At 42.0% G+C, this 11,637-nt stretch overlaps 2 protein-coding genes across 7 annotated transcripts; one reads left to right on the top strand and one right to left on the bottom strand.

Annotated features, from left to right (window-relative positions):
* Window positions 1–19: 19 nt before the first annotated feature.
* LOC4324504 (histone H2B.5) lies at window positions 20–767 on the bottom strand. Its single transcript, NM_001428131.1, has one exon. It carries the CDS (start codon window positions 706–708, stop codon window positions 241–243), a length of 468 nt encoding a protein of 155 aa, NP_001415060.1. The 5' UTR covers window positions 709–767; the 3' UTR covers window positions 20–240.
* A 4,699-nt stretch (window positions 768–5,466) lies between these two features.
* On the top strand, window positions 5,467–10,416 carry LOC4324503 (putative pentatricopeptide repeat-containing protein At5g59900). 6 transcript variants are annotated; one of them, XM_066306897.1, is made up of 5 exons: window positions 5,467–8,465; window positions 9,062–9,152; window positions 9,272–9,370; window positions 9,505–9,664; window positions 9,982–10,416. In XM_066306897.1, the coding sequence occupies exon 1, from the start codon at window positions 5,555–5,557 to the stop codon at window positions 8,282–8,284; it is 2,730 nt and encodes a 909-aa protein (XP_066162994.1). In that variant the 5' UTR covers window positions 5,467–5,554; the 3' UTR covers window positions 8,285–8,465; window positions 9,062–9,152; window positions 9,272–9,370; window positions 9,505–9,664; window positions 9,982–10,416. The 6 variants fall into 6 exon arrangements, with proteins under 6 accessions (XP_066162994.1, XP_015621796.1, XP_015621811.1 ...); XM_015766310.3 differs by having other exon boundaries at window positions 9,272–9,399; XM_015766325.3 differs by having other exon boundaries at window positions 8,922–9,152.
* The last annotated feature ends 1,221 nt before the right edge of the window (window positions 10,417–11,637 follow it).

Raw genomic sequence — 11,637 nt, 5'->3', positions numbered from 1 at the left:
TTGGAGGCGACAGGGGAATAATCAAGAACATGTAAAAGGCAAGCAGATTAAGCCATCATCATCATAATTACTACTTTACCAGATCCAGATAACAATATTGTCCTAAATCCACCAGGATATTTCTTACATGAACCCAAGATAGTCAAAAGCCAGAATAACTACAGCACAGTACCATACCATCCAAAATTCCAACCTACCACAACTACCATTAGCAGCAAGACGAGAAAGGGGCCTATGAGCCTAAGCGGAGGTGAACTTGGTCACAGCCTTGGTGCCCTCGGAGACGGCGTGCTTGGCAAGCTCGCCGGGGAGGACGAGGCGGACGGAGGTCTGGATCTCGCGGGAGGTGATGGTGGGCTTCTTGTTGTAGCGGGCGAGCTTGGCGGCCTCGGCGGCGAGCTTCTCGAAGATGTCGTTGATGAAGGAGTTCATGATGGACATGGCCTTGGAGGAGATGCCGATGTCGGGGTGGACCTGCTTGAGCACCTTGAAGATGTAGATCTTGTAGGTCTCGACGCTCTTCTTCGCCTTCTTCCTCCCAGCGCGGTCCTTCTTCCCCTCGCCGGAGCCCTTCTCGCCCTTGCCGGCGGGGAGCCGCTTCTCCGCCTTGGGCTTCTTCCCGGCCGGGGCCTTCTCGGCCTTCTCCGCCGCGGGCTCCTCCTCCGCGGGCTTCTTCGCGGCCGGCTTCTTCTCCGCCTTGGGCGCCATGGATGCTGCTCTCTTCTTCTCGGGAAGGGGAAACGGTGGTGGTTCTTTTGCTGTGTGTGGATCGCAAGATTTGCGGTTGGGAAGAGGAGGAGACGGGGCCGATTGGTTTTATAGAAGAGGGGATGTGCGCCCTGATTGGTGGAAAGCATGCGGCGCGGATCGATGACGTGGAAGGATTCGTGTCGTTCGCCGCTGTTTGCGGTGAACGGGTGGGATGCGTTTCGGCGCGGATTGCTGACGTGGTGAAATATCTGGGCGCGAAGAGACGAGCGCGGGGCGGGATTTTCTCGCGCGTGAGCGAAATTGTGGAAGGGCCCATGGGTCATAGGGACGCGACGATTTTTGTGTATCGAGAATTACAATTTTTTTTAGAGTACTGGATTTTTTTAAGTTTTAATGTATACATAAGAAATTTTGACCAAATATTGATTTCAAAATGTTTCACGATAAATGCGCAATTCTATAATAGATTCTACCATGGTTTTTATGTGGTACTATTATGCTATTATGCAAAGGCGTCATGCTGAACTCTTTATTGTTGTAAAATTCAAGTCAATAAGGTTCTGATAAAATTCTTGGGTGAAAAATCGATTAATTCATTTAGCCACTTTATTTGGCTTTCCAAGATATACTAGGTGTGATTTTCTGTGAGGTTCTAGACCGGGCTAGGCAATAACTATATCCGCTTCCAAATACTTTTTTATTTGTTTGACAAGCGTTGTTTTAACTTCGATCATGGCTATTTTTAAGTGATTAGACTATGATGAACAAATATTAATGCTTAGGTTAGGCTTCAACACGCCCTAATAATATGATATATTATAAGTATTTAATTTTAAAGAAAAAACAAATGGTCAAAGTTTAAATATGAATATTTTGTGACAAATAGAATCTTGGAACAGGTGGAGTACAAATGAAATAGAATGGAAAGCTTGATGCTAAAGGCACTTGAGACATCATCAAATGTGAATCACTTTTCAAAATGAAATTAAAAACTCAGTTAAACATTAGCAGAAAGTTGATTTTGACATAGCTTGTCTTTGGCCTACAATATATTAAACTATGTTTGTTGACAAATATATCAACTCATTGGCAATTCCCTATTTTTCAAGTCTAATTTAATCTACTCAACCCCGATATCAATATCCTCCTCGACCCAGCTTTGTTCTGCCAAGTGCCAATGCCTTGGCTTCCCTCACTGCTGCTCTTGAGTTCGCGACCATGTAGTCGTTGTCGCTTCAGCTGCTCGTGTTGATCTCTTAGCTCGATGCTGCAACCAAGATAATTGCCTTCACATTCGTTTATGCCATGCGCCACTAAAATTATTCTAATAACAAGAGAAAATCCCTTGCACTCCCCTGATATTTGAGTCGATCTCTAACGTGTCCTTCAGTTTTTTTTCTTTCCATGGTATAATTATATTATTTTTTTGAGGAGAACGACGGTAGGAGATCTGCCAAAATTTAACATTAGGAGAGAGAAATTACAAAGTAGCACAGAGGTTCAGAGGTTACAAGCCAAGGAATGGAAAGATAAATACAGCTACAGGAAAAGCTAAAAAAAATTATTGGGGTTTAAAGGCCAAGCAGCGCATATCAATAGCTTGCTTGATAAAATAAGCTACTTCAATCTCTGAACAGGAAGAGTTTTGGAAAATTCTTCTATTTCTTTCTAACCAAATATTCCAGCAAGTAGTTAGAAGAGTTTCCCTGACCAACTGCACATCCTTCTTAGAGCCTGCAAATTTGGTTCCAGACCACCATGTTGACACATCCAGGACAGGATTTATTCCGACCGAAGTCAAGTTTTGGAATTGACAAATTAGGGTCTACACTTGTCTGACAAACACACAATCACTGAACAAATGATTTGTATCTTCAAAGGCACAACCACAAACGCAACATATCCAATTGCAAGGCCAATGCCTGTGGAGCAGATTTTGGGCAGTCAAGTTTTTTGATGGAGAACTAGCCAACCAAAGAATTTTATTTTTGGTTCAGTCGGGGATTTCCATAGAGAATCAAACTCATTGGTGGCAAATGAGCCTTCGAACTGGAAAAGGTAAGCACTCTCAATCGCGTGAGAAGTGGCAGATTCAGATGTTCTCCATGGTATAATTATGGATTTTGATTTTTGGTCTCTTTCCATATTCTTTTCTTTAATTGGCCATTTAATAGTTATGAAAAGTCCATTTTGGCATCAGCATGAAAGGAAAACATAATTTAGAATTATCTATATGAGATTATCATGTATTCAATATTTTGTTGTGTGAGGTATTATTCATGACAAAATTTGTTTTGCACATAGACGATAGAGAGTTTAATAGTTATTCCTTTAATTATAGCAAATCTAAGTAGTGTGTTTTTGGATGATATATACAATAGATTTCAATGCGCCCTATATGGGTAAGGTATACCCTCTATCCTACTACTTATGTAATTTTATGGATACACCGCACCTTCGTGTGTATGGTAAAGCTCCATATGCAATAAGGAAATCGATAAGAGATTATGGAAATAATCCTCGCGGGCAAGTACATAACAAAGATCTACTCGGAAAGGATTAGGAATATACTATATCGTGCAAGGTCCTAGGTCTTCGAGTTCCAGGGGATTCACGGTGTAAATACATACCCTTAAGGGGTCCAAGGTTTTGAGTCATAAGCACAAGACACCACCACCATAATCTCGGAGGACTTGAAGCCTATTCACCGATAGATCTCGTCGAGCTAATCTCAACAAGGATTTCATCGGTAATCTCATAATCATTTGTTCTCTATTGTACTATGTGTTTTTCCATATCAATCTCATATAAACTGTAATAGGACTATTATCTTGCGAGGGGCATGAACCAGTATAATCCTTGTTTTTTGTTTGCTTGATGTTGAATCGTGTAGATCCTCATACCAACGTATCCCAATACCCTCATCATCCGGTCTACGGGTATCCCCCGTCGACAAAGGGTAAATTCAACTGGAATAGGACTAGATTCTATTTAAAAAATATGTGTTTGCATAACCGTGGGTACTAAGATATCAATATTGGAGACATTCACAAGTACACCAGAATAGCTTCAATTCTTCACTAACTATATATTCTTATAGTTTCCTCGCACTAGATTATCTCATATGTTAATTCAATCTATCTTTTCTAACACGTATCTACGTTATCTTATTAAAAAAACTAATATAAATACATAAAAGTATAAGTTAAGGTTATAGTTTCTTTGATGGTAAAACAAGTAACAACAAAATAAATAATATATATAGTTTTTTAATAAGATAGATGGTTAAACACTATGTGAAAAAATCAACGGTGTCATACATTTTGAAATGGAGGGAGTATATCCACTAATGTATTTGGGGATACCATGTCATTGATCATTGTTCTCGAATGACAACTGCTTCACGTCGAAAGACGTGGTAAACTCGGTGAGTGGTTGGAATAGTAAAGCAATGTATTAATTGATAAAAATTTTTGGGATCTCCCCATTACATGGCTCTAGGAGACTATTTATAATCCTAGTACAGGCTTGTACCCTTTAGGATTTGGTTAGTACATGTGAATTTGCATAGTTACCCTTACCGTAGGGACATTACAATGTGTATACAGTGTCTTTTGCATTTATGGGCCTTGAGGCAACCCCCTTGGGCCGGCCCATTAGTTGTCGAAGGGCCTCTATAGGCCGCTGGGCCTCCTATGTCCTTAGCCGAAGGTATCTACTACTTCGGGGCGATGGCCTTGTGCTTCGCCCTACAACCTTCGCCCGTGGTGACTCTCCAGTTGACCGATGAGCTTGGAGGTGAACCCTTCGGTCTCCATTCCATGGCTTCGCGCCAGTCTTGATGGCAAAACCTACTTGGTTCTTTGTCATTCTACTTCGCCCAAGGACTTTGGCCCTTGGCTTCACTAGTGGCACATGTCTGGGACTTAGCCAATCCTCGATGTTTTGGGTGGTTTCGGTAGGTCGGCCGAAGGCCCTCATGACATACCTCCAACACTTACAGATATAGAATATTGGAATAGAGTATACCAAAGTACCAACCTATGTTGTGCCTTAAGTTATCTCATATATTTGAATTTCATTTTATTTTGTTACAAACTTAAAAGCAACACCAATGGTTCCCAAAATGGTAGAGGGATGGTAGTGCGGAGAGAGTGACGTGTAAGCGAGGAATCAAGTGGGAGGGATGGGGGAGTGATTTATGTTTCTATTTCCATTGGTAGTATCGAGAGTCAATTTGTACTGTTCCATTTTTTTCTTACCTAAACCGCTTATTACCAACTAAATAATAAATTATGGGTTAAACTTTTATATACTTATCCTTAACGAGTCAAAAATAAATGTTGTAAAATAATCTTCGATGAAGAAACCATAAAATCAACTATAAAATTAAGTTTTAAATTTTAAAATATGGCTTATAAATATAAGCATAAACGAAATGATGGAAAATAGATGTCTTTTAGAGAGAAGAATCTATTCACGCCTCAAACTTTAATTAGGAATTCCAAAAACATAATTTTGGATGGTTTTTTTGTTATCCGTTGGACATGCTCTGATTAGGGATACTGTTAGAGCCACAGCAATAAAACTATTTTCTTTAGCGAGGAATACAACTATACTAAAATCATGGTATTGAAATCACAGAGTATTTTGGGTAGTGATGCTCGTGAGCCTATCTGACGTTGATTCATGATCTAACGGCCGTTCTGCACTTACTGCAGTCATCTACTGCTAGGCATTTTGCTCATCTTCACTGTCAAATCTCAATCGCTCGCCGTCGCCCCCCGCCCGACACACCGGCGGCCGGCCTGTGCGACGGCGATCCTCACCACCACCGCCTCCGATGCCTCCGCCGGCACGCCGGCGTATCGCCGGCGATCCCAACTCCACGTCGATCACCTCACATGCCGGCATGGTTAAGCTCCTCGCCGACATCCTCCACCACACCCCGCCTTCCACCTGGCCGTCCGCCCTCGCCGCCCCGCTGCTCCGCGGCCGCCTGGCCGCCGCCCACGTCTCCTCCCTCCTCCTCCTCCCGCCGTCGCTATCTCGCCCCGATCTCTCCCGCCGCTTCCTCCTCCTGCTGCCGCCCCACCTCGTCTCCCCGGTGTCACTGTCTCTCCTCGCCCTCTCCTTCCTGTCCTCCTCGCCGTCCTCCTCGTCGTCGTCATTCTCCTCCCGGCACGCCGCCTCCCTCCTCCTCTCCCTCGCGTCCTCCGCTCCGTCTTCTTCCTCCTCATTCTCGTCTCTCTCCCACGCTTCCTCCCTCTCGGCCTTCCCGCCAGGCGCGGCCTCCACCGCCGCCGCGCTGCTCGCCTCATCTTACCTCCGCCTCCGCCGCGCCCGCGACGCCGCCGCCGTTCTTGGCCTCTCCCTTTCATCGGGGATTACTGTTAACCAATATACCGCTTCTCAGATATTGTTCTCTCTTGTCAAGATTCGGCAGTTCGCTCTTGCCCGGGACCTGTTTGATAAAATGCTCCAGTCCGGTGTTCATCTGGATGAGTATGTTTACACGGCAGGCATTCGAGCTTATTGCGAGTCCAGGAATCTGGATGGTGCGAGAGGGTTGGTGGTAAGGATGGAAAGCGAGGGGGTCAAGGCCAGCGCTGTGCCTTACAATGTATTGATGTATGGCTTATGCAAGAATATGCGCGTTCAGGAGGCTGTGGAGGTGAAGAATGTCATGGTGAACATAGGAGTGACAGCCGATGAAGTGACATACCGTACTCTGGTCTATGGTTTTTGTCGGATGGAAGAGCTGGAAATGGCACTGAGGATAACACATGACATGATCAGGCTTGGTTTTGTGCCATCAGAGGCTAATTGCTCATTTATGATTGACGAGCTACGCAAGAAGGAGCTGGTTGAGGAGGCATTCAGTTTAGCTTGTAAATTGGGTGATTTGGGCATGGTACCAAATGTGTTTGCATACAATGCATTGATTGACAAACTGTGCAAGAATGAAAGGTTTGACGATGCAGATAGGCTCTTTAAAGAGATGGCGGGCAGGGGTCTGGAGCCAAATGAGGTGACTTATGCTATATTGATACATGCCCTGTGCAAGAGAGGGATGATAGAAGATGCACTTTGTTTGTTCGATAAGATGAGGGATAAGGGTATCAAAGTGACAGTTTATCCATACAATTCCTTAATCAATGGTTACTGTAAACAGGGTTCTTTGGATCGGGCAAGGGGACTTTTGAGTGGTATGGTTAAGGAGGGATTGACACCAACTGCAGCATCATATTCTCCCCTAATAGCTGGTTTATGTAGGAATGGAGATCTGTCTAGTTGCATGGAACTCCACAGGGAGATGGCTGAGAGGGGCATCGCATGGAATAATTATACTTTCACAGCACTTATCAATGGTTTCTGCAAAGATAAAAAAATGGATGAAGCTGCTAGGCTGTTTGATAAAATGATTGACAGCAATGTAATACCAAATGAAGTGACCTTTAATGTTATGATAGAAGGGTATTGCCTTGTTGGAAATATAAGAAAGGCATTCCAGTTATATGATCAAATGGTGGAAATGGGGCTCAAACCTGATAATTACACTTATAGATCATTAATAAGTGGACTTTGCTTGACCAGTGGAGTGTCAAAAGCAAATGAATTTGTTGCTGATCTAGAAAATAGCTATGCTGTGCTAAACAACTTTAGCCTGACAGCGCTTCTGTATGGATTCTTTAGAGAAGGAAGGTTCACTGAAACATACCATCTTTGGGATGAGATGGCAGTGCGAGGAGTCAAGCTTGATCTTGTCAGTTTTACCATAATCGTGTATGCTGCTCTGAAACAGCATGATAAGGAAAAATCATGTGTGCTATTTAGGGAGATGAAAGAACAAGGTGTCAAGCCAGATGATATATTCTACACATGCATGATTGATGCACTGTCAAAGGAAGAAAATATGATCCAAGCTTTAAACTGCTGGGATCAGATGGTTGTTGATGGCTACTCTCCAAACACTGTAACACATACAGTCTTGATAAATAATCTCTGCAAGTCAGGGTATTTGGGCAGTGCAGAGCTCCTCTGTAAAGAGATGTTAGCTGGGAATGTTCTTCCAAATAAATTTACCTATAATTGTTTTCTTGATTATTTTGCAACTGAAGGGGACATGGAAAAGGCCAAAGATCTCCATTCAGCCATGCTTCAAGGCCATCTAGCTAGCATAGTGTCATTTAACATATTGATCAAGGGCCTCTGCAAGGCTGGAAAGATCCAAGAGGCAATTGACCTTATGAGCAAGATCACTGAAAGTGGTTTCTCTCCAGATTGCATCAGCTATTCTACAATAATACATGAGCTCTGTAAGATGGGTGATATAAACAAAGCATTTGAGCTTTGGAATGAAATGCTCTACAAGGGATTAAAACCTGATGTTGTAGCATACAACATTTTTATACGGTGGTGCAATGTTCATGGTGAATCTGATAAGGCTTTGGGAATATACACTAATATGATTAGAAGTGGGGTGCAACCAAACTGGGATACGTATAGAGCTCTTCTCTCAGGAATTTCTCTGATGGTCAGCAAGGGGCAGGCATTGCTGCTTACCACCTGATGTCTAGGGCAGTGCATTTCAGGCTCTCATCTAATGGCATAAGTTGCTATCATTCATCTAGAACAGGATCCATGAAATAGTTCCCTGAACTGTAGCTACATTATGACTTCAGTTGCTTCAGAGGGACAAAACAATACATACAAATTTCTGTATATGAGCTCATGGATTCTACACATAACAAGTAAGCAATTTAAGACAATTACTTTTCTACCAAATGTATGTTGTCCACAATCTTGCAGATAGTATTGTACCATTTGTACATTTGAGCTATCAGATTTTAATTTGACAGTACCTTTACTGCTTTACATTCTTTACTTCAAGAAAAAGTGTTTTTTGTTAATGAATGTTTTTTTTTCTTATTTCATGCCATCTTACTATTGATGTTTCCTGTTAAGACTGAAATAGTGTTATTAAGACACATTCGTCTTGGTAAAAGTTCTATAGATTCCAAGCTTAAAAATTCATTATCAACTGTTTGGACTTTACATTCAACATTGCTAAGACAACAATTATTTCCAACTTTGCAATTTTACATAGCCTTGTCTGAAAATATAAAAAAGGAGATTACACAATTTTAAGGGATTTATTTTGATCTAGTTACATAGACACATCTAACACCATTTAAAATTTTCAACAGTGTCATAACGTGCTTGGGGTTTCTGAGCCAGTGTAACAGAATCTTTTTGATGCTTGATCTTATGGCTAATACCGCTAATGTTGATCTACCCAAACTTGCTTGGGACTAGAGGCTGATATTGTTGTTGGTGGTGTTGTTAGTGCTGATTTTAGGCTACAAGATTTCATGCTTCAATGAGATAGTGCCACAGGATATATTTCCAGGAAATTCTGTTTCCTCAAGACCTAAGCTGTACGAGCATAACATCCCCTTCAGATTCTGCATGGCACACGCTATCCATTCTTTTCTTCTTTTTTTTTTTTTTGTGAAACTTACTCATCTTGACAATTTAATGTACTATTCTGTACCAGGGAAAGGAAAACTGAACTCTCATTGTGTACCAGAGAATCGTAGTAGAAGCAAATTATGATCGGGATTCAGGCTGTTGTCAAAGGTTACCCATCAAGTCGGTATATATCGCATTGTGTCTTCTTTGAGCGTATACCCCCTTACTCATTTTTAATCTCTAGATGTATAAAACAATGGTCATCATAACTTGACAGAAACGCCGCTGTAACTAATATTGTTGCGTTTCTGATTGCAGGTCACATAGGCGAATATGGTTTGTTGATGATCACAAGTCTGGTGAAATAATCCTTGAGTTTGATGGTAGACTGAACAAATGGGGCGTCATCAGCTTCCGTTCTGATGTTAAAGTCAAGAAATTGAGTCCTGGACCGCAGGTCTCTTTCCCTACACACCAGGTTAGTTCATACAACTATCAATAACATATCTGGAAATATCACTTAGTTAAGATGCTTCTATCTTTTAGCAAGATTTTTCAGGGTACTTCATTATTTTCAAAGGGCTGAAAAAAAACTCGTTTAGCTGGCCTGGTTCAAAATTGCTCTGATTGATGTGATTATTCTTTTAAAATGAAAACTAGTCAATTTTGAATGAAATGTGTTTTTATTTTGGCTCGGCTCATTAACAAGAAATTATAGAAAAATAATTTTGAAGAAAGCTCGATAAAAAGCTGACCAAGCTTTTTCCCATCCCTTTATTGTTGTGCTGTTTGCAGTCTGGCTACATGCCTACATCGCCCTCACTACTTCTGCCGGTACCGTGGATCATGATTCATGAAAGAGGCAAGGAGAAAGCATATGGGAGAAAATGTTCTGGGATTCTTCTAACAGAGAGATTTATCTTGGATGATCAATAGAAAAAGACTTGCTGTCCTCAAGTTCAAGGCCACTAGTATCACTGTATCAGGATTCGTATACATGCAGTGATGCTGTAGATGGACTCAAAGCTAGCAGCAGCGTAGAAGATGGTGTAGATACGTGCCTATATGATTTATGAATTGTTCCTGTTTTGGATTCTATTGTGCCGTCTATTTAGTTTTATTGCCCATTGATTTGCACTCGTTCTGCTGTATTGTCTGTCAATGAAAAGTTGCCGGATGTTATAGAACGTATTTTCTGAAGTTTTAGAAAAGCTTCAACTCTATAGTATATTTCTACCAGGCTGTGCTGATGCAGTGATGCTTCTGCGAGCTGAGTAGCTGACTGCTGTTGATTGCTGATGATTTATTCGGTGCTTTGAGACGATCGGCCTCATCTTTCGCTTATGCTTATACTCCCTCCGTATTTTAATGTATGACGCCGTTGACTTTTTGACAAACATTTGATCTTTCGTCTTATTCAAAAAATTTATGTAATTATAATTTATTTTATTGTTACTTGATTTATCATCAAATATTTTTTAAGCATGACATAAGTATTTTTATATTTGCATAACATTTTTGAATAAGACGAGTAGCCAAACGTACGTTGGTTAAAAAGTCAACGGCGTTATACATTAAAATATGGAGCGAGTACGTGAAAGGGCATGTAGCCTAGTGGTTACAAGAGCCTCAGTAGCACCCGAAGTCCTGGGTTCGACTCCCCGTGGAAGCGAATTTTCCAGGATTTAACGGCGTTGTGCTTTCAGTGGTAGGCGACGTACCCGTCGACAGCGAGGCACCTGTGGTGACTTCATCAATCTCTCCAGGATTTATTACCGGCCCAGTCTTCGAAGATGCTCATAGGGGTGAGTGTGCGTGCGTTGTGAGTGTCTGTGTTGTACTGTGTAATTCTCAAAAAAAAAAGGAGGAAGTACTTATCAGTCAAAATTTAAATTTTCGATGTTAAATTTAGAGTTGATTTTAGAGCTTTTTCATTAAAGTTTTTTTTTCACCTTTGCTTTTACGGCCCGTTTGGTTGGAGGGAAATTTTAGGAGGGATTGTGAGTTTAGAGGGATGAGGCTATTAAGAGCATGCCCAACAGATTACTTATTCTATTCCCTATCCTCGAATTAAAGAAATTTTAACCAAAATTCTCATCCAACAGATTCCCTAACCTACCTCCCAATAATGCAGGTTCCCATATCCGTATATCTCGTTACTCATTTGCAGGGAACCACTTTTTCTTCCCAATCGCGGTGGTCGCTGCTTCGCGCGCGTAGGGGGAAAATGTTCCCACGCTCCTTTTCTCGCCCTACTCACCAGCAACAAAATTCCTCTTCCTCCCAGGCGTCAGCGGCGGCTTTCCAGGCGGCGAAGCAACGGCCAACCCCTTCCTCGCAGGCGTCGTCGACGGAGTTCCACGTGGAGATGCAGCAGTCGTCCCCTTCCTCTCAGTCACAGGGGTTGGCGTCGATGTTGCTCCAGGCAGCGATGTAGCGGCCATACCCCTC

Source organism: Oryza sativa, chromosome 1 (assembly GCF_034140825.1).
Source record: "Oryza sativa Japonica Group chromosome 1, ASM3414082v1".
NCBI classification, from domain to species: domain Eukaryota; kingdom Viridiplantae; phylum Streptophyta; class Magnoliopsida; order Poales; family Poaceae; genus Oryza; species Oryza sativa.
Note: the sequence above shows the minus strand (reverse complement) of the source record. Positions and strands in the feature narration are given on the sequence as shown.